A 19,194-nucleotide genomic window follows, 5' to 3' on the forward strand; every position below is an offset into this window, starting at 1 on the left:
AAGTTGGTTCCATCTTAATGCAATATGATTAAATGTACGTATTTTATCTCTATTTCCGTTTTCTCATATCTTCCATTTTGATTGTATTGTTATCAGAAGAATAAACAAAGTTCCAAGTTACAATTATTCTTGAGTAGAAGGGTATTCATGCAATGCAGTGAAATACACATCGATTTTGATATTTTATTTTATTATTTGTTTATGTCGATGTTGTAAAACACTTTTATGTGGTTTTGAAAAAACGATAATGTTTTTATTTTTGAATAAAATATAAAATTGAAAATATCTTAAAATTTTGAAAAAAAAATGTTTAGGGATTTAATCATTCAAAATATGAAAGTCCATTGGTTTTTTTTTCCCAGGTTTTTTCCATTATTTTACCATATTAACCAGTTCTATAGGTCATAAGGATGTATGTACCAAGTTTTAGAAAGTTCAAGAAGTTATTTAACAAGTTTTGGAATGTTCAAAGACTTGTTTATTCCAAAAAATTATCCAATGACTTAATCATTCTAAACACTAAAATCCATTGGATTTTTTTAAAACTTTTCCCATTTTAAAAAACTAAAGGTGTATTCCAATGTGGGACGACAACTTCACCAATACTTCTATAGTTTTGTCTTTTTTAATTATGATTTTAATTAAAAAAAAAACTTATGTATATAGTTTTTATAATTAAAAATGCTCAATATTGTTCAAATATCTAAAAATATAAGAAATTTTTATTAAATTATATTATACATGTTATATTATAAAATTGATTATATTTTTTAAAACTAATTATATATAAAAAAAATCGAGTATCTCATGAGCTTTTCGAGTCGAGTATTGGTAGTTCGACTCGACTCCTAAATATGTCGAGTTTGAGTTTGAGGTGAACCTATTCGAGTCGAGTTTTGAACGAGTAGATCTCGAGTAGCTCGAGAATTGTCTTGTACTGTTTATACCCCTATGAACAAGAGAATGGGCTCAAGAAGGCCATTTGGCCCAAGTTAGGAGGCATTGATACTAGGAAGCCCACGAGCAAATCCAGGCCCGAAGGACTTTATCGGGTTTTTTCGTAATTTATTATCAGAATGTCAAATATCTTATCAGAAATATTTGAAATAATTAACCTAAGAAGACTATTAGGAGAGGAGAACTAAAGAAAATACCCCTCATACGAGAGACATACGATACACTTAACATGATGTTCAATAACAACGTTAAGAAAAGAACTAGTTCGCAGGAACGGACCCAGAATTTTTTTCAAACAGTGGCACCGTTTGACTATAAGAAAAAAAATATATGAATTTTTTTCAAATGGTGGCATCATTTGACTATAAGAAACAAATGTACAGAGTTTTTTTTTTTCTTTCCAAACAGTGACAACATTTGACTAAGAAAATAACAGTAACAAGATTCGAACTTGGGTTTGGGATGGAATAAAAGCCTTGCAAACCAACTCTACCAAATAAAACTTGCTATCATTGTAGTTTCAAAATGTATACGGTGACATACAACAAATTAATACAGTTGCACCTTTTACGAACCAAAAAGGGACTACGAATGCAATCACTCAAATAATAATGTTGAAAAAATAATATTAAATTTGATAAATAAAATCAACACATCATTCATTATTGCTTTATAAAGAATAATAATACTCCAGTAAACTTATAAAATGGTATAAACGAATGAAGCTGTTACTGGAGTTTGGACCTAAAACGCAACACGTTATACACATTTACGGGAATTGACGAGCGAAATGAACGATCCAGTCATCGGCTTAGTGTCACCGGATCAAGAAACATGGCTCGACTCGGAGGACTCAACCAACGATAGCAAGCAAGCTTTGTCGGACGACTGGAACCGAGCAGACCAGCGAACCAAAAATACCCGTTAAACCATATGCTATGGCACAAAACGGCAAGGCCTCAGGTTCTTTTGCCGATAACGCTGCCGTTCCCAATCCATGCGCGCTGCAATAACTTCCAAATTAGGTGCAAAACATGGGTTCGAACCACGGAAGCAACCCCGAGCCTTGGTGCACCAAGCTCGCTCTTCAATACTCTTGAGTGGTCGCTAAATGTGAACATCTTCTATATTAACGAAAACATAAAAATGGGCTTTCTATGTCTAGCCGTCACTTGACCATCTAGTAGAGTAGAATTAAGCTATACTTTTAGACGGCTTAACAAGTTCTATGAACGAGTTTGGGCAATCTAACAGGACATAAAAAATAAAACGTCTTATTAGCCTTTTTATATACTCTTGGTCCTAAAACTTAAGTCCCGTTAATTACTCTGTTAGGACGTCCAACGGCATTTGGGTTTCCTAAAAAACCCATTTTATAGTAACGCGTTATCAACTGCTACCTAAGGTTTTACAGGAAATTTATACAAAAATATCGAGAAAAACAACGATACCTAGATGCAGTTGCGATTCCTCGAGCAATAGGGTCATCGAATTGAAGTTTATCGAGCATCGCTTGTACAAAGTTCGCTCCAATAAGACCAGTCAATACAACAGCAGCAGCAGTTAGAGATGAATTGGCTCCTAAATATGAGAATTTTTAGTAAACAGATAACCGAAAGATTTAACATGATTTTTGGTTTAAAAACATGTTTAAAAACGAGCTACTAACCTTCAAAAAGCGAGACGATGCTGAGAGCAAGTGCGACAGTTATACATCTAGGTAGAATGGATATGGTTAGGGTTGGTTCTAGGCCAACAAGTCGGCCCATAAGTGCAGTCGAGTACAAAGAGAATAAAGTTGCTATGGTGATAGATGTGAAAATCTCCGCTGCATGTCGTTTAACAAGCTGCCATGATAGAAACCCCGATATCATATTAGGATAGAGCAACGTCAACCCCCCCAAAAAAAAGAAAAGAAGTTTCAAATATATTGTGAAACCATGGTTTACATATCTGTGCTCCCTCCGCCCCAAGATAAATGTCCACAATGAAAAAGGCACATAGTTTAATGTGCAAGTATTACACTTTTTAATCGACCAAACGATAATTTTACTCTTAATAATAGAGGGAGTAATGGATTTCTCCATCTAATAATTAAGGTTACATTTGGAAAGCATACACTTATTTTTTTTTAAAGCGGACAGTTATTTTGGGACAAACTAAAACTAAATGACAATTTCACCCTTAATAATAGAGAGAGTAATGGATTCCTCCATCTCATAACTAAGGGTAGAATTAGAAAGTAGGCACTTACTTTTGAAGGTAGATACTTATTTTGGGATAAACTAAAATAGAAATGTGGATACTGGACGAAGGGAGTAATAGAATGGAGATACATTTCTATTTCTAGGAAGATTAAATCAAGAATCGTGGATATAAACAATCGATAATATTGCTCCATTCAAAGATATTACTACATATTTTGTGGTGACTCCGGGCCACCTGCAAAGCAGGTGGTTGCCCTGGGATTAGTCGGCTCACAAAGCGGGTTGGGTATCTAGGTTAATCAAAAAAAGAAAGAAAATCTAAAATAAGATGACAAACATAGATTAATGTGTTACCTTTCTTTGTTTGAACATTGAGAAGGCAAAGGAGAGGATGACTGATCCCAGAAACCCCATTAAAATGTCACCAGCTCCAGGATCAGACGAGACTTTAGTAAGGTAATATCCTGCATAAATTAATTCACATATTCGAACATCAAACAGGCAAAAAGATGTTATTTGCAGATGGCAACATCAACATAAAGGGAAAGCTTAGTTGTTTTTTGTTTGAATTTTGATAAAAGAGTTAAATAGAGTGTTCATACTTTAAATAGTTAGATCCTTGACTTTGCGATGGTTGGGGAGGGGGTCATTGTGAACCTGATTTGACTGTCACAAATGCTCTTCGCACAGGGTGGTGTAGGCCGGCTCAGGGTTGCCGGTTACAAACCCTTTTGCACAAACCTTACCTGTTGGTCCAAGATTTGCTCTAAAGATGGAGGTTGGCTTGGACGACAATAGTTATGATAGATGACTTGAGATTTTAATTTCTTGCTTAAAACATAACTATGAGCTTTTTTAATGTGTCAAGTTTTCCGAAACATTTTCTAAATCTCTCAAGCTTCAGGTCTTCACGGAAACAGTCGCTCTGCCCCTAGGGGTGAAGGTACAGTCTATGTACATCTTACCCTCCCTAGACGCTACTTCCAGTTGGGATTTTTTTGGGTATGTTTGGCTTGGTTTGGTTTACCTTTAGCCCGAAATTGATGCCGACATGTGATGTTGAAAAGGTTAAGATAAGTCTATGATATTAAGAACCAATAACATTCTGGCTTTCTCCAGCCAGTAATTTCAACCTGACAGCATTACCCTTACTAAAGCAGGAATTACGATTTTACCCTTCTCTTCTCCCTCATTTCCTGCTGCATTGCCAGAAGTATTATATTTTGTAATGCATATATTTTACTTCTTGAAAATTTTGTTACAAGCATACCTAACATGGCTAGCTTATCAGCTAACAACTAACTTATTAGCCAACAACTGGCTTATCAGTTTGTCAAAGCTTATCAACTAACAACCAGCTTATTAGCAAACAACTGGCTTATCAGTTTGCCAAAGCTTACAACTAGCTTACCAGTTCAAACATAGCCTAAAAGCTTAACAGCTAACAACAGTTTGTTAGATGGTGGATGCAACAGTCTACCACATATAATCAGTTAGCAATTATGGCAACATTTGGTGCATGGAGGAAGCACATAAAACAAGAACCAAGCATGAATACGTACCGAGAATTGGATAAAGTCCAGACTTGGAAAAATATCCAAAAGCAAATGCTGCAAGGTCAGCTGATAGTGCACAACAGATGATTGGGTGAAAAACCTTCTTCAGACCAGATGGTAACCTGATGACCACAGATTATAGCCAAGAGAAACAATCAAGAAGAAACCCACAAACCATTGAACAGATTTAAGCTCAAGAAAACGAGTCTTACCCGGTACCAACCATGTAGCCTATCACTGTAGATCCTAACAAGAATGGTAAACATGTTCTAGCACTTGTTCCAAGCAAATCAGGGTACTTAAGGGCCCCAACAAATGATGCAACAAAAATCACACTCCAAGCAGCCACTTCTAGTGGAGAAAAAGGCGAAGGTTTTGCCATAGGTTCGGCAGCAATCATTTCTGTTTTTACCATTTTTCTAACAGCTATAGCCGTATATCCTGCAACAGCAAGTGAAGCTAGCCACCCTCCAACTGTATGCAACAAAGAAAAAGTGACATAAAGTTAGACATCACTAATACTTAGAGACACATGAGAGCACCTACAAGTTACGCCTACTACAGTAACAAAGAGATTAGCAACTAAGGGGTTGTTTACTACCTGCTTAACCCCTCTTACCGGGTCAGAGGCACTTACCCAGTCAGATGCTATTGTTAACCAAGCCCTGTTACTGGTCAATGATGCTGTCCGAGATGCTGGACTAGTAAGCTAAGGGAGGGACTCTCGATTACTCAGTCAATGATTAGGAGACAGACCCCTAATAGAATTTTGTTTAACACACCTAACTTAACAAATAACATAACATCCATCCTCATTTCTAGTATCACATTAACAAAATCTGGATTGAGAACCACAAGGGTGGTGCCTGATTGGTTTGAGCTTGGCTCCAAAGGTCAAAAGTACAGGAGGTCCAGCTTCAAATCCAAGGAGGAATAAAAATCCCCTTGTGGCCACGGAGGTTCAAATGCGGTGACTCTAAGCTATCTGCAAAGCAGGTGGTCGCCCTGGGATTAGTCGGCTAGCATAGCGGGTTGGATATCCAGGTTAATAAAAAAAAAAAAAAAAAAAAAAAACTCTGGATTGAGATATCCACTGACCAAGATATATGGTCATATCCATATTCATTATTCACATTCATCTGTAGTTGATACTTATATTGTACTGAAATGTGAATTTTCAAACATCCATTTATGACACCAAGTCTCTTAGGATTTAGGTAAATATAATGAAGCAAAAAAGAAAACATTGAGATACCTAAAATAAAGCAGATTTTGACCCCTGAAGCTGCTGGGATGTCTTGAATAGCAAGAGGCAAAACTACCAAGGATGGCACATAGAACAAAGGAAGCCATCTTTGAATGAACAAGAGTGCAGGTTCAAAGAAATTCATCAAACCATTAGCAGCAGCTGGAATGGTAACATCAAGAACCACAAGAACCGTGAATATACAAAACATCCCAAAAAGTGCACTTGGAAACTTAATTGCAGCAGCAACAAAAGCCTCTTTCAAGTATTTATCTGCGGCCAATATGATCCCAAGTGAAACAACCAAATGAACTATCCCCAATGCCTAAAAATATGCAAGAATTAGAAACACCCATTTAACGAAATCATCTAAAACAAAAAAAACCACAACATTAATATCGACTGAGACATTTTCACATACAGTTTGCAGTATATTGGAGGTAATGCTGCTATCTGAGCCAGCAGATTTCAACGAAACGACCCGATTAGACCGAGTTCTTCGAGTACCCGGTTGACTAAACTTGGATGAAGATCCGCGAACCGTAATTGGGGCAGAAACTTGGGTATTTCTGATGGATTTAAGAAACGTAGTTACTGGGTCTTGTTTGTGTGGATATTTTGAAGAACTGGAACATGATCCAATCGAGAATTTCCTTGAATGTTGATGGTGGTTCTTTGAGAGATAGTTCCAAGAAACAGGGAAGGCGGCAGCCATTGATAAGTTGTTGATAGATCAAGAGAGTGAAGCCGAGAAGGAGAAACATTTTGGAGCCGAGATGAGAAGAGAATCGTGTGGATGTGAGAAGATTTGATGAAGATTAAGAATGAGAGAGAATCACGTGGAATTTTTGGAAGTTGACAGGTTTGTCAATGAAGCAAAACTCAAAGAATTGCATATTTGGGTTGGGCCGACATGAATTTAGCCCAAATTACCGAACACGTGAATTTGACCCACACCCGAGTTAGACTCGGGCTGACCAGGCCGGGACCGGGATCGATCATGAGACTGGCCCGCCTAGGTCCGGAAAATTCTTTTTTACCGTTTTATAGTTTTGGCATTTTGGGTTCTAAACACTATATATAAGTGTTATGGTGAATGAGGTAAGATACCAACTTACAAAATGTAAAAAACAAAAAAACGTTCACAATTCTTGATAAATTTTGTGATTTTGGCTCGTCTTCTTAGCTCGCAAAAAACGTTCACACTTCTACTTCTCAATTCTCATTTTTTTTCTCTTCATCTTCTAAAATAGCCGATGAACAACATGGTGCATCAAACGAACTAATGTCCAAAAGCTCTCGCCAAGCACGGACGAAATTCCGAGATTTGAAATGCATACAACATGGTGATCCTCACGAATGGGGAAAAAAGACACAATGCAAAATGTGTCGAGCTCTCCTTAAGGTGGAAGGAAATTCAACTTTAAAGCAGCACATCGGAAAAACGTGCTTGAGGTTAAAGCCAGGGGGCAATTCAAGCCAACGGATACTTGACAATCAATGTCAAATATGGTCGTTTGATGTTGAGTTGAACCGACAAATGACAACACAATGTGTCATTCAAGTTGCGTTGTCGTTCAGACAATTCGACAACCTCCACATTACGAAGATGATCCAAAAACACTACAACCACGCTACAAGCCGACAAGTCGTCAAACTCTTAGACGCGATGCACTTAAAATGTGGAAATATGTCAAAATGAAATGCAATAAATGTTTTCTCTTTTGCCTAACAACGTTTCTTTAACGTATGATGTATGAAGCACACCACACGGATTGCCGGTTTATTATATATGCACAACAACACATTGGATTGAGCCGCAATCGTGACAATTATTCAAACGTGTAATCACGTTTGAACCGTTTGGTGCGCCACATTTGGGTGCATGCCAATTTTCAATTATTAAGAAAAGTCTTGTATCTTATAATTTATCTGCTAAAATAATTAGTGTTTCCTTTGATAACGCTGGTAACAATAATCTACGTGTAAAGAAATTAAAGTTGACTTTGACCCCTATTTTAGACGGTAAATTATTTCATACACGTTGTGCACACATAATAAAACACTCTAGCTCGGTTTTGATTCAGGATAGCAAACCATTACTAGCCAAAAACACTATAGTTCTAAAACTGGTTAACTACAAACCTCACAGCTATAAAAACACGTTAGCGTTAGCCATGGTTGTAGAAGCTACATCTAGCCGTTGTTCAAACACTCTAGCTCGGGTCAGACTCTAGCTTGGGTGCGGCGTTTCATTGATGCATCGCACCCACATTAATAGACGTTTCGTGTTGCTTCTTGTATACAATCTCGTGTTGTTCGACTACTACTTCAAGATGCTGCACGTTAGGAGATGCTCTGTTTGAATGGGAACCGGAAGCCGGTTCGGTGGAATGGGACCCAGAAACAGGTTCGATGGCTAGTTGACTCGGGACGTGGGCTCGCTTATTGTCAACTTTGACCTCAACTAGCTCGATTTCTTCAAACGAACGTAAAACCGGATGTAAATAGGCCTCAGATAAGTAAGATTTCATGTCGATTTCAGGTTCTGAAGCTTCATCTTGTGTGTCCTTCTCCACTGCTTCCTGCGAATAGAGACATCAAGTTCGGAACAAAACTTATGTTAGTTTTAGGAGCAAATGCATCAAAACGAAACGATTTTTTCTCAATTAATGTAACAAACTTTCAATTTTACCTAATAAACGGGTTTTCAGCCTAAGGTAGCATTTGGTACACAGACTGGATAAGACGGGACAGGACAAGACTAATTGTTTGTTCTGCTTTTGGTACGACTAGAACAGGACTGGACAAAAATGTTAAAATGACCAGATTGCCCCTAAAACGCACCCTACGTGGCATCGATTGATTTTGATGCGACATTTTTCCAATAATAAAATATTACAGTAAATATGACAACTTGACATTGACGTTATCAATAGATCTATCTGTTACCGGGCAAAATGGGTATGAAATAGAAAAGAATTGAACGTTTGTTAAACTAATCAATAATAAAACACACGGTACACTAAATAGGGATCAAAGCAAACTTCTTCGATGTTTTAAAATCTTTTGTTGTGCAAATAAGATGGATGATAAGTTACCTCGAGAGGGTATTTTCGGAAAGCAGGTTCGAAGCGGTTCTTGCAGTACTTGTGGAACGTTATTGTCAAAACCGGTAAGACAACAAGCAAAGGGGTAGAATTTACAGCCTTTTTTGTGCTAAGCAGTCCCAACAAAAGAATCTGAGATATCAACAAGCTCGCTAATATCCGAGTATGAACATGTGGCCAGAATGCAGCAGCACTCTCGTATCGTTGGTGGTACACGTTAATAACCTGCATCCGTATCCAAAAAACATAATTACAACTATACCCTTCATAACGGAAGCTGTTTCTACGTTCCAAAGCGGACAAAAGGCTTGTTTTTCATCATTTACGCTTCTTTCTTGTGTTCAGGTTTTATGGGAGAATAACCTTCAGACGGATTATTTTTAAATCCATGACCTTCTGAACGATTTACGAATGCCTCTGCCTAACAGAAGAATGCCTTCCTAACACAAGATTGCCTCAAAATCTGTTAGAAGGTCATGCATTTAAAAAACATTGTTAGAAAGAAGGTTATTCTCGTAAATAACTCCTTATGTTTTTTTCTTTATAGGGACAAAAACGACAATCAACACCTGCACGATATATTAAACGAGCAAGATTGATTTACCTGGTGACGATAAACGAAGTATGCAAACGCAAAGAAGATGAGTATAAAAGGAAGAAGGATGGGGGTAACTACAGCATACACGGCGCCCATGAGGAAGTATAGTTGAAGAGAAGGAATAGCCTCCGGGAAATCTATGCTCTTGGGATTCATTGCTTTTTGTCGATCTCTTTCGGTTTTTACAATCAACATGTTCTTGATATGAAACATGATCAAAGGCTTCAACCGGAGAATCTCTCCGGCCATGCCCGCCCACCCGTCAACCATTATATACGTGATGAAGAAAGTAGCCTTCATTGGGATCGATACCCCAATGGTCCTCGGAATCCTGTAAAAAACATAAATATCCATGAAATCATTAGGCTTCATGTGCACTACAAATAGGGCAAAATGCATCAAAAATGCAACAAAGTTTGTTTTACTTCCTACTTGGTGTAATCAAGATTCTTTTTCTTTATTAACCTGGATATCCAACCCGCTATGCGAGCCAACCAATCCCAGGGCGACCACCGGCTTTGCAGATAGCCCAGAGTCACCGCATTTGAACCTCTGTGGCCACAAGAGGATTTTTATTCCTCCTTGGATTTGAACCTGGGACCTCCAGGTACTTTTGACCTTTGGAGCCAAGCTCAAACCAATCACACCACCCTTGTGGTTGTAATCAAGATTCTTTTCTCAACAAATGTAACAAAGTTTAAAATTTTCCTATTTTGTACCCATTTTGACGAGTAACCTGCTGATCTTGTAACACTTAATGACGTGTATACCCGTTTTACAAAAGGGTTACAGCGAAGTGGACGATAAACTTGACACCCACGTCATCAAAATGTTACAAAATAGCAGGTAATGGGTCAAAGTGGGTAAAAAATAAGTGAATTTGGAACTTCGTTTACATTGATTTAGAAAAAGAGAATCTTTATTGCACTAAATAGGAACTACGACAAATTTCGTTGCATTTCGATGCATTTAACCTTACAAACAACCTTCCGATCACAAATGAGTAACATCATCCATTGCTCGAAGGCTCGCTTTAAGGAATATTGTTCAAAGAGAAAAGAAACATTACTGGGTGGGTGATTGGTGAAGGAAAGAATCGAGCTGCTCAAATGCAGTTCCGGTTACGATACTCCCTAAGAAAACATTCACGAGCATGAAAAAGTAGTATTTTCCTGCTGTCCGTCTTTCCAATACGGAAAACGCAACGTGACCCTCGAGTTTTGACATAGTCATAAGAAGACCGGGAAGAAGCCATAGAAAAATCTTTAGAGCAAGACCCGGAAGAAAACCCTGAAGAAAAGACTTGATAAATTTCCTGCACACATTCAAAGATATCAAAACCAAAATTAAGATTAACCAACTACTACTCCCTATGTCTTGTGAAAATTGTAACATTTCCTTTTTTGGAAAGTTTTCATGTTAAAAATTACATATTTGCCCATCATAATCATCACAAGACTCTTTTATCTTGTGTGTATCGAAGGGTATTTTTGGATATTTTCGAAATAGTCAAAAGCTCTCAAACTATGTGTGATGTTAAATGTTGCAACTTCTCTTTTTATAACCGTGGTGTCCAAGTCAGCTTGCCTGCACCTCGACTAATCCCATCGGCCCTAAAGCTGATAGCGGAACAAACCCACAAAGATAATTGACTCATAACTGACTTTCAAACGAGTCTTTGAAGTTTTAAAAGCGATGGCATCCAAATCTGATTCTTTCAGTAATGTTGCAATTTCCATGGGAGGAACGAGAATACGATTAAAAAACTTGCAGAAAAATGAAGAGATCGCTTACAATTCAATAACGGGCCTGAGGAAAGGGACGACCTTTTCAAGACCGTCAAGATTGGCGAGCGATTGAACAAATGCGATGGGTATGATGTAGAAGAACACTAGAGCAAAGACTGCTAACGATATAACTAGTCTACGGATGCTTAAAGAAACAAAGGGTATGGCAAGATTTTTCCAGTAAATATCTCGAGGTTCAGGGGCCCACTCTGTCAACCATAGAATCGGGTTTTTGCTTTGCTGTGTCTGAGCACACACGGCCGCACCCCACCGAGAGTTGAATGATACAAATGCAGCTGGCATGATGCATTTTGGGTCTTTGAAAATTCTCTGGCGCTCCATCATTAACTACTATTTCGAGAAGAAAAATAAAACAAATGAGGAAAATGAAATACTTCATACATTCTTGAATTTGACCAGGGTATAAATCCAAACCGACAAACCGAAAAGAACCAGATTCGCTTTGAAGATAAGCTGGTTCAGTCTAGTTTCGAAATAATGTAAGTTTGTGGTTCACGGCTGTCGAGCCTAAACAAAATTGCATGAAAATGCAACATACTTTGGTCCGACTCCTATTTTGTGTACCGTACTATCAAAACCTTCATTTTGGTACCTCTGATATGACATCTATAACATTCAGGTACGTAGTTTATATCTGAGAATGCATGAAACTTTTATCTAATTCCTATTTTGTTTAACTTAGTTTGGTCTAAATGTTTAAGATATCACATCTGAGATATCAAAATGAAGGTTTCCAAAGTACGTTACAAGAAATAGGAATCAGAGCAAAGTACATAGCATTTTCATGCAATTTACCTAACGGAAAACAAGTCATGGCTTTTTGTAATGCTATAGCTTATTCATGGATGGGTTACGAGTCTAAATGAATTCATCTTTAGATAATCATTAATCTAATAAAATAATTTTTTTATTAACCTGGATATCCAACCCGCTATGCGAGCCAACTACTCCCAAGGCGACCACCTGCTTTTGCAGATAGCCCGGAGTCACCGCATTTGAACCTCCGTGGCCACAAGGGGATTTTTATTCCTCCTTGGATTTGAACCTGGGACCTCCTGCTACTTTTGACCTTTGGAGCCAAGCTCAAACCAATCATGCACCACCCTTGTGGTTAAAATAATTTAATTTTACTTCCAAGAAAACAAAAAATCGAACTTGGCCCGCTTCACCTTTGTTTCTGAGGCTTCGAAGCCATAGTTCAGTTCAGTTCACGGAACCAAGTAGCACTTTTATTTTGTGGTTCAGATGAAACTAAGAATTCTACTTATGACTTTCTAAATTTAGAATTTGTTTGGGTTTGATTTCAAATTAAACACAAGACTGCAAAAAAAGGGATTTTTTTGTACTTCTATGTGCTATAAACCCCAAATGTTCAAATAGACCAAATCAAGATTTAAGTGAATTAAGCCCATTTGAGCTCAAAAGTCAAACTCTATTACCGTTTTTCGGGAATGAATGGAGCTGATAGAACACTAAACAGATTAGCAACCACTCACCTTTTCGTCGAGCTCTTTAATCTGTTGTTGATAGTATTCAATGGAATCTACTTCTTTGCCCCAAAGTCCAAGGAAGCCCGTCTGAGAGTTCAAATATTTGGTGTGTAAAAAATTGCAATGTTTTACAGCTTATCAAGAGGTTATAAACAATTATATTCGAAATTTCCAAAGTTTCTGGTGCATAAGAGCTACCTTTTTTGTTGGTCGTTTGTGCGGACGTCTTTCAAACTTAAGATGATTGTAGTCTAACCGATTTTGCAGCTTTTGTCTTTTTCTTACCGCTCTTGCAAACTTGTTTGCATTGTAGACGGACTGAATCAAAGTGAAAAATGGTATCATGGTTACGTAAAAGCTATATAATGTTACATATACGGCATGTGTGTTTGAATAAATGCATGCATATGTGTATGTGTATGTGTATGTGTATATACATACGCATGTAGGGTTGGGTCCATTTGAGAACCATAAATAATTTGAGAACTGAGAAAACAATGGATATTCAAAATGAATATCTATGATATTCATTATGAATATCCATGTAAACATTGGTTGCTCGGTTCTGAAAATATTTATGGTCTCAAATGAATTTTCCTATATGTATGTATGCATATACGTATATTATCTTCAACTACTGAATCAGGAAGTCGTATATTTGACTTCCAATTGCATAAATCTAAAGGCTAAACGGTAAATTCATGTTAAAAAATGCATTATATTACCTCGTGACAAAGATATTGATTCGAGTGATTTTTTTTAAAGAAGAAATCCACAGTATCCGAAATAGAACGGTCAGGCACATGGGGTACATTTCTAACCAAGACCTGCAAAAACAAGAAAGTCAAAGATGAGAAAATTTAGATCTTTTAGGGTGCGTTTGGTACGCAGACAGGACAACTCCAAAGTTCAAAAACAACTAATTTGTCGGTAGACATCCTTGTAGAATAAAGTAAGCATACACATACCGTAAATTGCTCGGCTCGCCTACTTTTTGAAGCCAAAAAGTTCAATCTCATTAATGCTACCACATCGTACTCCTTGTAGAGCATGTAGCATGTCCAAAATGTGAACAAATACATCATCGATATGTGCGCAAAAAATCTGAAAATCAAAATATGTGAGCTATGAAGCCCTGATATAATTTCTACTTATAAATTGTAATTCCCTTTAATAAGTAGGTGGTCTTGAGGAAAAAAAACTCAAACCAATAAAAAATGGAGTTATTTATCAAGTGATTTGACAAGTTTGTCCCTTTCAAAACAACGTAATGTCGGAAGATTTTAGAGTTTCACGGGAAAGCGGACTCAATAGGCAAAAGGTGAAAACCCTTAGGGGTAGCTCAACTGCTAAGACCTTGGGATTGCACCATAGTGGTTCACTAGTTCGAGTCCACTAAGGTAGAGTTTGGTATGCAGACATGATTGGACAGGACTGAACAAGACAGAACAGGACAAGAGGGTAGGACTGGACGGGACAGAACAGGACAAGAGGGTAGGACTGGACGGGACAGAACAAGTGTATGTCTAGTGTTTGATACGACTACGACTGAATGGGACAGAACTAGACTAGTTACCCCCAAAAGTTATTTGATGATTTTAAATATTATATGATAGTTATACTTAACACAAATAAGGTAAATAATTTAAGAATTTAATTTATCAATATTTTTACACAATTTTCATATAAATGAATACATATATATATATATATAGGTACCAAATTTGAATGAAAAATTTGATATAATTGATGGCAGTAGTAGTGGTGGTGGAGGTGGTTCTGGTTATGGTGGAGGTGATGGCGGCCAACGGTAGTAGTGGCGATGGGCGGTGGTGGTCGGTGGCCGACGGTGGTTATGGAGCTAGAGGCAGTGGTGGTTGGTGGACGTGAAGATGGTGGATTGTGGTGGTGGTGGCGGTGGCGGTTGACAACGGTGGAGGAGGTAGTTGTGGCTGATGTAGTGAAGATACTGGTGGTGGTGGTGGTTATGGTGGAGGTGAGGTGGCAATGAACGATGGTCGTCGATGGTCGACGGTGGTTGTGGAGGTTGTATAGTAGGTTGTAGTAGAGGAGGAGGTGCAGGTGGCCAATGGTGGTAGTGTTGGTGGAAATGGGTGGTGGTGGTCGATGGCTGATGGTGGTTGTAAAGGTGGCAATGGACGGTGGTAGTCGGTGGTCGACGGTGGTTGTGGAGGTGGTTGTAGTAGAGGAGGGTTTGGAGATGGCGAACGGCGTTAGTGGTGGCGGCAAAGACGGTGGTGGTTGGTGGTCGACTACGGTAGATGTGGCGATGGACGATGGTGGACGGTGGTTGTGGAGGCGGTGGAGGATGTTGTTGTAGTGGAAGAGGAGGTGGAGGGCCCGCCAGTAGTGGAGGGCCCGCCAGTAGTGGTGGCGGTGGCTGAAACTAGCGGTGATGACCATTAAAACAAATACCATATTAAGATTATACATCAAACTAGGGTAGATTAGTAATATTTTAGTTTATGTCTCATTCTTGTCCCATCTTGTTCAACCTATTTTGGTGGAACAAGAAAAACCCTCTTTTGTCTCAAGTTGTCCCACCTTGTTCCAATTCTTGTCCTTGTCCTATGTCGCGCCAAACGTGGGACGGTGAGTTCTTGTTCTGTCACATGTTGTGCCAAATATGGGACAGTGAGTTTTGTCCCGTCCCATGTACCAGACGCAGCCTAAAGAGGCAAAAGGTGATAGGAACATAAGGTAAAGTGGCCAAATAAAGAACTCAACGCATAAAGTTATGTTAGGGGCCAAAATTCTTGAATTGGGACAACGCTTCTTCATAAAATAATGAAGAACATAACTTACTTTGGAGATTTAGGTTGAACATTTGATATCGAAAGCTTATCGATGTCGCTGATGACCAAATCTTTGCTGAGGAAAAACAGCAGCCCACCCGTTACATTAACCGGAATAAGAACCAAGAATGCCACAATAGCGGCCGGCCCGAAAATTTTTATGCTGCAAGTTTACAAACGATGATGCTTAAGTAATCAAAAGAAAACAAGAAACGGTCAAACGGAAAATGAACATAAGAGGCATGTCATTTGAAGGTTTCCGAGTAAAGAGAACTTAATGGTCGTGCTCCTAATTGAAAACTCATTTAAAGTCATTTAACTAAATTACTCGACAATTGTACAAATCAATTGTTGTAGTCTAAAGGTAGATCGAGAGCTAATGACAATGAAGCAATATGTGCTTCATTACATGAAGTACTCGAAGTGTCCCAGAAAAACTGTTTCTGGGACGGTTTCCGCTTATTCCACTTTTTAATTAACTAAATGACAATTTTACCCCTTAATAATATAGAGAGTAGTGAATTTATTCATCTCATAAGTAAGGATAGAATTGGAAAGTAGAGACTTACTTTGAAAGTGGACACTTATTTTGGGACAAATGAATATAGAGAACATAAACACTTGTTTTTGGATATTTTTACGTAGTCAACGTTGTGCAAGTAATCGATGGTATTAATTTTGTTTCCACATGATTCGTCATATTCTATCACTGTCGAAGGTATTTTAGACATAAACAGTTTAAGTGAAGTGTAGAGTCGAACGATGTCTGACCAATTCAGCTCAAGTTATGAATAATCTCCAAATCCAATTCAGAAGTACCCAAGATTTCAAGATAATATCACAAGTTTCTACACAAATCCAGAATTAATTTATGAATTATTTCACCAATTCAACAAAAACCCATCAAATTGAAACAGCACAAGTACTCAAATCTCCCAAAAAAGAGAAAAAAACAAGTTCCAAATTTCAAAAGATTCAACAAATTCACAACTAACAAATGAGATTTCACTTATATAAGCTCAATTTATGGATCAGTTTCACCAAGGGGTTGTTTACCAAAACATACCCGATAAGTGTTTACCGGTAAAATTCAACACCATTACTTGCTTACCGGGTAAGATTTTAGTCCAAAAAAACAGCACCGATGCAATAGTTTATCCGATAAGCTCTTACCGGGTAAGACTCTTGTTCCTTGTTTTGCTCTTGCCGAGAAAGAGTTTTGGTCCTTGTCATCATATTATCCGATAAGGTAATGTGACTTGGTAAACGTTTACCCGGGTAAGTGTTTGGTAAACGACCCCCAAATCTAACAAAAACCCATATAAAAAAGGTTCAAAACTATCCAAGTTTCCAGTAAAAAACAACAGTAAGAATCCCAAATTCCATAAGCTTTTCAAGAAATCTGCATAATCAATCTCAACTCATCAACATTTAGAAAGAAATGTAGAATCATCCAAGATTTCAAGAAAACACCAAGAAAAACCTCAAATATCACAAAGCTTCTTAACTAAAAATCACTAAAGACATCGACCAACGAAGCTAAAATCGTACAGAATATGATGAATAAACAAAACCCCAGATGAAAGAAGCGTAGAAGCATCCAAGATTTCAAGAAAACATCAATGAAAACCTCAAATTCCAGAAGCTTCTTAACTAAAAACAATGACCAACGAAGCTGAAATCGTATAGAATATGACGAATAAACAAAACCCCAGATGAAAGAAATGTAGAAGCATCCAAGATTTCAAGAAAACATCAATGAAAACCTCAAATTCCAGAAGCTTCTTAACTTAAAAACAATGACCAACGAAGCTGAAATCGTACAGACTAAGGAAGGAAGAATTAAGAGTACCCAAGAACGTAAATCCTCAAGAAAGCAGCAGAATCAAGGCCAGCATGATCGATAATCTCAGGCTCCTTCATACGTAAAGCTTGAGGCATCCAGTTAAGGAAAGTAAGATAAGTCTTGTAATTAAGATTGACGAACTTAGCGACGAGATTTGCAGTGTGTGTAGGACTGGTTCTTGCCCCAACAAGATACCATTTGGGGAAATAAACTCTGTCATTAATGGGTTGGATTCTGAGAAGAGCAAAAGCTAGTAAGAAGACGAAGGCGCTGATTATGTTAAGAAGTGCTGAAACCCCAATATCTCGAAGACTAGCCATGAAAATGGATTTGAAAGAGATTAGGGGAAAGAGGGTGACACAAAAAGGTGGCTGGTGGCTGGTGGTGGTGGAGGACCGTGGATGGGAATGCAGACCAGAAAGGTGGCTGGTGGTGGTGGAGGACGGTGGATGGGAATGCAGACCAGAAAGGTGGCTGGTGGTGGTGGAGGACGGTGGATGGGAATGCAGACCAGAAAGGTGGCTGGTGGTGGTGGAGGACGGTGGATGGGAATGCACTAGCAGACCAAAAAGGTGGCTTATATTTCACACTTACAGAGTGTCTTAATGGAAAACAATTTTGTGTGAACAAGAGGCAAAGAACATCGTACTAACTTTTTTATTGAATTTGCTTAAGGGGAGTGCTAACGGCGCCTCTTTTGATGTCATAATCTGGTCATTCAAGCATTGGGAATGTAAAAAGCATGTATTGATTTTGATGTGTGTGAAGAAAAAATTCATGAATAAGGATGCATTAAGCAATGTATAGGGATGCATTTAGCCCATCCTGTTTAATCAAGTTTTTGGACATTTTATTAAATTATTGAATTTTTCAAAATGGATGTTGATATTATTTGTACTACCTTGTAAATCAGATTTATAAAAAGTCTTGAAAACAATTTTTAATCCATAAAGTATTATATATTTATAGACAAAGTCTTAAAAGTATTAAAAACAACTTATAATGTATTAAGTACTACTACTTTATGTATTCAGTCTTAAAATATCTTAATCTACAATTAAAATAACATATAGTGCAAGTTACCAATTCACATTATTATCTTTTCTTTTCATGTTCCCAAAATACTTTTGACACATTTCACTCATGTCTTCACCCTCTCATATCTCTATGTCTTCTCCCCATCCCCAAGGTGAGATTTAAACTGATATTTACCATGAGTTATTAAAAGTTTTATCATTCAATTGCTCTAGAACTCTTGGTCTCGCTCTCGATCTCTTGATTCTTTGCTCTTGGTGTAAATTGAACATATTTGTGGAGACGTTTAAATATGTTGAGTTTTAAATATATTGGATTTTAAGTTGTCACATAATTTTTTTTCATCGATAGACTGTAATTAGAACCATAACTTTTATTTATTCAAATTGTATTAATATGTAAAGACCAAGTATAACTTATATCATCGTTAAATCTTCTCTAATAAAATCAGTGAAACTTCAAAATCGTTAAAATTCACGGCTCTCGCCGCATTGCGCGGGTACACAACTAGTTTTAGTTTTAAAA

General features: G+C 37.7%; 2 protein-coding genes across 2 annotated transcripts; both read right to left on the reverse strand.

Moving 5' to 3' along the window:
* Positions 1-1,566: 1,566 nt before the first annotated feature.
* On the reverse strand, positions 1,567-6,714 carry LOC112521921 (plastidal glycolate/glycerate translocator 1, chloroplastic). Its single transcript, XM_025130927.1, has 8 exons — positions 6,388-6,714; positions 5,976-6,291; positions 4,933-5,194; positions 4,727-4,842; positions 3,519-3,628; positions 2,627-2,804; positions 2,409-2,538; positions 1,567-1,961 (listed from the first exon to the last, which is right to left on the reverse strand). The coding sequence occupies exons 1-8, from the start codon at positions 6,679-6,681 to the stop codon at positions 1,811-1,813; spliced, it is 1,557 nt and encodes a 518-aa protein (XP_024986695.1). The 5' UTR covers positions 6,682-6,714; the 3' UTR covers positions 1,567-1,810.
* Positions 6,715-7,997: 1,283 nt separating this feature from the next.
* Positions 7,998-17,963, reverse strand: LOC112521162 (CSC1-like protein At1g32090). Its single transcript, XM_025129872.1, has 11 exons — positions 17,641-17,963; positions 15,799-15,951; positions 13,941-14,076; positions 13,698-13,799; positions 13,171-13,290; positions 12,979-13,059; positions 11,469-11,809; positions 10,744-10,989; positions 9,681-10,005; positions 9,068-9,301; positions 7,998-8,551 (listed from the first exon to the last, which is right to left on the reverse strand). Exons 1-11 carry the CDS (start codon positions 17,952-17,954, stop codon positions 8,219-8,221), a joined length of 2,385 nt encoding a protein of 794 aa, XP_024985640.1. The 5' UTR covers positions 17,955-17,963; the 3' UTR covers positions 7,998-8,218.
* Positions 17,964-19,194: the final 1,231 nt, after the last annotated feature.

The sequence above is a fragment of the Cynara cardunculus genome (assembly GCF_001531365.2).
Source record: "Cynara cardunculus var. scolymus isolate 2C chromosome LG 11, CcrdV1, whole genome shotgun sequence".
NCBI lineage: Eukaryota > Viridiplantae > Streptophyta > Magnoliopsida > Asterales > Asteraceae > Cynara > Cynara cardunculus.